At 40.3% G+C, this 7,500-nt stretch overlaps 1 protein-coding gene across 4 annotated transcripts in view; it reads left to right on the top strand.

Moving 5' to 3' along the window:
* Positions 1 to 7,500, top strand: part of LOC307031360 (H(+)/Cl(-) exchange transporter 4-like) — a 12,308-nt gene that overhangs the window by 4,259 nt on the left and 549 nt on the right. The window contains exons 1-5 of one of the 4 annotated variants that reach the window (XM_079668419.1): positions 2,711 to 3,637; positions 4,008 to 4,137; positions 4,498 to 4,586; positions 5,347 to 5,511; positions 7,434 to 7,500. The exon at positions 7,434 to 7,500 is cut by the window's right edge and continues 82 nt beyond it. In XM_079668419.1, the coding sequence (XP_079524545.1) occupies positions 3,629 to 3,637; positions 4,008 to 4,137; positions 4,498 to 4,586; positions 5,347 to 5,511; positions 7,434 to 7,499 (459 nt within the window). In that variant the 5' untranslated portion in view covers positions 2,711 to 3,628 and the 3' untranslated portion in view covers position 7,500. Of the gene's footprint in view, positions 1 to 676; positions 865 to 1,994; positions 2,118 to 2,622; positions 3,638 to 4,007; positions 4,138 to 4,497; positions 4,587 to 5,346; positions 5,512 to 7,433 lie in introns of those variants that run through there. The other 3 variants (XM_079668416.1, XM_079668417.1, XM_079668418.1) reach the window with 3 other exon arrangements.

The following is a 7,500-nucleotide window of genomic DNA, read 5'->3' as shown; positions in this document are numbered from 1 at the left end:
GTAATGGCGACTTTGTGGTTCCAATATCCTATATTGGTTTTGCCATTCCTTCACAGGAGTGAGTGATCCAGACGCATAACAGATGCTCTCCGGGCTTTGGTGCAGTTTAGTATGATGTTTAGAGATTACATTACCAAGGTTTAGTGATTCAGTGAATGGTTGTAGTATCTGAGCATCTGCCGGCTGGACCTATGACCCCTTGTATACACCCGGTGCAGCTAACCCCCGCCACCAAGTGTTCAAAATAATATTGCACTATAAATAAAATAAACAGACATGCCAACAACATCAATAAAATGGCTCTTGTGATGGAAACTTCTGGATCAATGGAGACTCAGAGAGACACGGGGGGGGCAGGAGCTTTGATGGAAACACTGATGGTTTATTATGGAGTTAACGGCCGGAGAATTCACACAAGATGTTCTGTGTTTCTGAAGATCTCTACCCCAGACCCATGTATTTAGCTGGTTCTGAGAGAAGAATCTATCTTGTGCATAACAAGATAAAACCATCACACCTCTATCAGCTGAGGCCAACAGGCAGGAACAGGGAGACAGACGCTGAGAGCAGCTCAAGGTCACAGAGCTCAGTGAGGCAGTACAGACTGATGCACTGGGTCAGAGTTATGGGTCCAGGAGAATATTTCCCCAACAGCTGCTACACCTGTTCTCCACAGGCACGCTGGCGGGAGTGATCGACCTGGCGGTGGACTGGATGACGGACCTGAAGGAAGGCGTGTGTCTGACGGCCTTCTATTACAGCCACGAGCAGTGCTGCTGGACGTCCAACGAGACCACCTTCGACGACCGGGACAAGTGTCCGCAGTGGCAGAAGTGGGCCGAGCTGATGACCGGTCACTCTGAGGTCAGAACACAATAAAACTTCCTCAGAAAAGACACCAAAGACTTGACACTCATTCCCTGGTTTTAGGACTCATTCCAATAATCATTCAACGTCACCTTTAATGTCCATCTTTCAGTTTGTGTGTACAGACAAAGAGATCGAAATACCGGTTCCCACAATCCAGAATATCTATATACCATAATTTCCGGACTATAAGGCGCACCTGAATATAAGCCGCAGCAGCTAAATTGAATGATGTGTACATATAGAAGCCGCACTGGACTATAAGCCGCAGGTGTTTTAATGTTTCATTACCATATGTAAGGGTTCGTGCACAGAGGGGATTGTCGGGAAAGAGATGGCTGTTTGAGGAAGCTTCCATTTATTAACATTTCAACAAACAAGTTGCATATTTGCATAACGTATTCAAGTGTTAGCATTTAGTGCAATAGTAGCTACAGAACATGTGCTGTGTAAACTGTACTGTATCACATAGCGTTTCAGACACACACACTTTTCAACTTTCAAACTTAAACGGTGCGCTCCCAGCGCACGTACCGGCAGTGATCTACAGCAGTGGTTTTCAACCAGTGGGACGGGGACAAACTGTCTCGCTCTCGTAATGTCTGTCTGTCTTGCTCTCGTTCTGTCTCTCGTACCACTCTCGGTTCCACTTTTAATTTTGCGCGCTACCTGTCTCACTCTTTTCCGGCCTCCAGCTTTTCCTGCTGGAGCCCGCCGCTTAAAGGTGGGGGGCGCGGACCGGCCATAGAGCCCATAGAGTTAAAGGTGGTGGACTGTAACCTGTAAAATCCATAGATTTAGGAGGTCCCCTAGTGGCCGCTAGCTGTAACAATCCATAGATTAGCCGCACCGTTATATAAGCCGCAGGGTCGTAAAATGGGAAAAAAGGCGCGGCTTATAGTCCGAAAATTATGGTATATCAACACACATTTATAAATATGCACACATTAAGACATAAATAAAAGCACAACAATCAATATATACAAAATAACAGTCACTTCAAAATCTGTGAGAAATGTACATTAGTGAAAGACTGTCCTTAGCAGCCTAAAAAGAGTCTTCGGTTTTCGGGACAGAAAGACTGGACACTGTAGATTTCAGTCCCTGCTATATTTGACTTGTTTCAGGGAGGGGGAGCGTACCTGTTGAACTACTTCCTGTACGTCCTGTGGGCTCTGCTGTTTTCCTTCCTGGCCGTGTCCCTGGTGCGAGTGTTCGCTCCGTACGCCTGCGGCTCAGGAATCCCCGAGGTGAGAAACTCCAATGCTGCACATTTTCCTTTATCGTATATGGCATTCATTTTGGCGTGGATGTACGTTTATTTTATGTTGTAAGATGAAACTCAGCTCCTGTAATGAGTCTGTTAGAAAATGTGTTTCCAAAATACAGACAGTCATAGCTGTAAGGGGAAAGATGTTAAAAACCATTGATGCCACAATGTGTTGATCACACTTCCATTGCAGGCCATATCCATATCAAACTTTTAAAAGTCGAAATTGTATTTTTTACTGTGTGTGTGTGTGTGTGTGTGTGTGTGTGTGTGTGTGTGTGTGTGTGTGTGTGTGTGTGTGTGTGTGTGTGTGTGTGTGTGTGTGTGTGTGTGTGTGTGTGTGTGTGTGTGTGTGTGTGTGTGTGTGTGTGTGTGTGTGTGTGTGTGTGTGTGTGTGTGTGTGTGTGTGTGTGTGTGTGTGTGTGTGTGTGTGTGTGTGTGTGTGTGTGTGTGTGTGTGTGTGTGTGTCACTGGTGAACCTCCAGCTCAGGTGCCTTCTGACGGACTGTGATGCTGCACTGACTTTAAAAAAGTGGCATTGTGTGTTTGAGCTGCAAAACACACACACACTTTGAATCAATGAAAGTGTGTTTCCTTCAGTAAATGCCGTCCTCACACTTTCTGTGTGTCGTGGATCTGAATCTGCAGATAATCTATATTTTGTAAATGTGGGTGGGTGGTCTTCATGAAGATGATCTCAGAAGCTTTCAGGTTGTGTTAGACTGCTTCTGTTTCTCAGCGGGGTTCATTGTCATTTCTCCACCAATCACAGCGCTTTAGAGCCAGTGAATGGGGGTCTGACAAAGAGGTGTAATCAAACCAGAGTTAAAGGAGCAACACGTGATTATTGTGACATTAAATCAGGACATTTTTCCACAGGAGCCCCTCCAGCTGTTTTTTTATCCGTAAAGTTTGACATGGAGACGGAAATGTGTTTGTATTTAAGAGGATATTATAGCCAGCCTGTTTATCTCTCAGACGGCAACAATTCAGGGAAAAATAAAAACAAGTTTAGCGATGAAAGGACTCTCGCTTCATATTTCCACAAGGGGTTTTCTTTAGATTTTCTCCAGGCGTTATTTTAGGTTCATTAAGCTTCAAACGAGTAGCTGTCAATCAAACCCAGGCTCTTTTCAAATCAAATCTTAATACCCAAGGAAACCAGCCTTTAGCTTTCAGTAATAATGGTTTCTGCACACTCTGTCTTCTTATCTCTCATTAAAACCCGTCTGATTGGAGCTGCGTTGAAGCTACTTCCTGTTTTCACGCCTTCCGTTCAGGAAGCACCTGCTTCACACGCCCTGAGGTGGAGGGACTCCGTGGTGCGTGGAAGAAACGCAGAAACGTCCCCAAAAAAAAATCACCCTCCAGCACAAATGACACCTGAAGGGACGCGAAGACACTGCGACACAAAGTCTATCACACACACATGAGACTGTGATCAGTGTGTGTGGGTTTCATTTCAGACAGCTGCAGTATTAACTCAAACCCATGGGCCTGGTGAGTACAGACGAAACATCTTTATTTGCAATCTTTATCTGTTTTGTTGTTTCCAAAATGAGTGCAGAAATCCTTTAAAGTCTGTGTCCACATGTTGGTAACATTATTTTAATTCTCTAATATTTTTTGCACAAGCCATTTAAAAAGCACATTTCCAGGTTATCAAAGTGTGAAAAGACTCTCTTGCTTTGTCTGTTTATCTCTTAATTTAATCAAAGTGACTCTGAATAGCCCATTTGACCCAAGAAAGTAAATCATTCTCTTAATATTTAGATGTTCACGTTGGAAACAAAGTTGTTTTTCACACACTAGGAATTAGCCTTGATATTTTTGTACGTATAACAATAAAATACTAATTAAAAATCTGCAGACGCAGTCCCGTCCCGAGGTGTTCCCGGGGGACATCGTGGAGTATCCCAGGAACAAATACTTCTCTCACTTCGCTGTGTACTACGGAGAGAAGGACGGCGTTCCCTACGTCGCTCACCTGACCTGTCGAGGTCAGTGTTTCCTGCTTTTCTTACTGACCTCATTTGACCCCAATTAGGTTGTTGCGTTGGATAAGTACATTTCAATCAAGATTATGAAGTTAGAATAAAACATGTGTGTGTTCAGTCAGCATGTAGTTCCTCTGCTTGTCCAGAGCTGAGGAACATTAATTAACATTAACATAAAGGGGTTTTATAATCTTTATTTTCAGCAGCCTTATTCTTTCTTGTGACACATCCCAGATAAAAATCTTGTGTGGTTCAAATATTCAGAAATGATGATATGGGGATGTTTTTAGCACATTTGGTTAATTTACTGACACGTGTGACTCTTCAAACTCTTTGTGATATTATATCTGTTTGTTTGTTCAGATTCAGACTCCAAGATGATTCTGTTTGGCCGGGCTCTGAGGTCAGAGATCAAACTGGATCCACTGGAGCTGCTGGGGAAGAAATACAAGGTGACACACCATCTCATATCTGAAGAATATTCAAATGTATATTTAGATTGTAATACTTTGTACATCAAACAATACAAATAGTGGGGAATATATTGTTAAGAAAAGCTTTAAACTGTTAGGAAAACTCTCCCTGGTCCCCGGCTTGAGCTTGAGCCTCAGGATCCATGTATCTGTGATCCTCTCCAGAATGGAAGTAGTCATCACATACAGAGCATCAACTAGTTCCTGAACAGTGTCCTTCACATGCTGATATCCAAGAGAGGGAGTTACACAGTCACTAGATGGAGGAATACCGGTTCTTGTAGGTAATCATAGGATTGTCATCAACAAAATGTTGAGTTTTTTCTCAAAATGTTTTGAGAAAACATTCTGACTTTTTTTCAAAATCTCAAAATTCTGACTTTTTCTCAAATTCTGACTTTTTCTCAAAATTATGACTTTTTCACAAAATTATGACTTTTTCACAAAATTATGAGTTTTTCTCAAAATTATGACTTTTTCTCTCAAATTATGATTTTTACTCAAAATTATGAGTTTTTCTAGTGAATAAATTAAATTGTTTAAGTTTTCCGCACTCTCAGGCGATTTGTAATCTGTTCTAGAAAAACAATGTGGTTTTTAGGATTTCAAGAAGCATATAAAACAAACAATGTGAACATTTATCCATGCTGGAAGTAGATTTAGATGTGTTAGGAGTTAGTATTTTTAAACACGAGTATCTGTACTTCTACTTGAGTAAAGAATGTGTACTTCTGCTCAGGTCAACAACATGATGGACGACTGTTTCTCAGTCAGGGATTTCCACAGCGTGGTGAAGCCGGCCATCGACGACCTGATGGGGCGCGAGGTGACCTTCGACATCCTGTTTCATAACAGCGAGCACCAGGCCACGCTCCTCAGGTACGGAGTCAAGAAGTCCCAGCAGGTGAGGCTTTTGAAATAGTATCAGCATTCTTGACTTTATTCCTCAGATATTTAATGATAAACGAGCAGAGATGGTACAAGTACACACATCCTTTACTCAAGTAGAAGATACTCGTGTTAAAAGTACTGACTAAACTTCTTTACTCAAGTCAAAGTAAAGAACTTTGAAATGTACTTCAGTAAAAAGTACCCATAACTAGCAGCTGTTTTAAAGAGTACCTGACCTCCCTTTATATTAATAGAACAATAATGTCATTGTTAGCTAATGAATGTTTCCATGGTGACCAACGGCAACATGACAACGTTTCCATTGGTCCCTCTTCTTTAGAAAAGACCAGGAAATGATGGATACACGGATCGTGTTCAAATCAATAGGCACGCAATGACTCTAAATAATAATGATCACGCCACCAAACACACATTCAGACTAAAGGAACCAGCCTGTTTGGAAAATGAGAGAAGTAGAAAGTACAGGTATTTGGGTTCAACATGTAAGAAGTAGAAAGTACAGGTATTTGAGTTCAACATGTAAGAAGTAGAAAGTACAGGTATTTGAGTTCAACATGTAAGAAGTAGAAAGTACAAGTATTTGAGTTCAACATGTAAGAAGTAGAAAGTACAGGTATTTGAGTTCAACATGTAAGAAGTAGAAAGTACAGGTATTTGAGTTCAACATGTAAGAAGTAGAAAGTACAGGTATTTGAGTTCAACATGTAAGAAGTAGAAAGTACAGGTATTTGAGTTCAACATGTAAGAAGTAGAAAGTACAGGTATTTGAGTTCAACATGTAAGAAGTAGAAAGTACAGGTATTTGAGTTCAACATGTAAGAAGTAGAAAGTACAGGTATTTGAGTTCAACATGTAAGAAGTAGAAAGTACAGGTATTTGAGTTCAACATGTAAGAAGTAGAAAGTACAGGTATTTGTGTTCAACATGTAAGAAGTAGAAAGTACAGGTATTTGTGTTCAACATGTAAGAAGTAGAAAGTACAGGTATTTGAGTTCAACATGTAAGAAGTAGAAAGTACAGGTATTTGAGTTCAACATGTAAGAAGTAGAAAGTACAGGTATTTGAGTTCAACATGTAAGAAGTAGAAAGTACAGGTATTTGAGTTCAACATGTAAGAAGTAGAAAGTACAGGTATTTGAGTTCAACATGTAAGAAGTAGAAAGTACAGGTATTTGAGTTCAACATGTAAGAAGTAGAAAGTACAGGTATTTGAGTTCAACATGTAAGAAGTAGAAAGTACAGGTATTTGAGTTCAACATGTAAGAAGTAGAAAGTACAGGTATTTGAGTTCAACATGTAAGAAGTAGAAAGTACAGGTATTTGAGTTCAACATGTAAGAAGTAGAAAGTACAGGTATTTGAGTTCAACATGTAAGAAGTAGAAAGTACAGGTATTTGAGTTCAACATGTAAGAAGTAGAAAGTACAGGTATTTGAGTTCAACATGTAAGAAGTAGAAAGTTCAGGTATTTGTGTTCAACATGTAAGAAGTAGAAAGTACAGGTATTTGTGTTCAACATGTAAGAAGTAGAAAGTACAGGTATTTGAGTTCAACATGTAAGAAGTAGAAAGTACAGGTATTTGTGTTCAACATGTAAGAAGTAGAAAGTACAGGTATTTGTGTTCAACATGTAAGAAGTAGAAAGTACAGGTATTTGGGTTCAACATGTAAGAAGTAGAAAGTACAGGTATTTGAGTTCAACATGTAAGAAGTAGAAAGTACAGGTATTTGTGTTCAAAATGTAAGAAGTCAAAGTAAAAAGTTGTGGAGTAAAGTACTGATACCAGAAAAAGTATAAGTATTTGTACACTACTTCCCACCTCTGTAAACGAGTTTCCTCCGTGTTTTCCCACCTTTACTTCTGCAAGGTTTGTTAACATGCAGTTAAATGGGAACGATTGTATGTTTTTTACAGATAGAGAGGATTTATGAGCACATCATGCCGTCCTGGAAGAAGCTGTTCAAGCAGAAGAAACTGTGAA

Source organism: Notothenia rossii, assembly GCF_949606895.1.
Source record: "Notothenia rossii genome assembly, chromosome: 3".
In the NCBI taxonomy this organism is placed as follows: Eukaryota; Metazoa; Chordata; class Actinopteri; order Perciformes; family Nototheniidae; genus Notothenia; species Notothenia rossii.
Note: the sequence above shows the minus strand (reverse complement) of the source record. Positions and strands in the feature narration are given on the sequence as shown.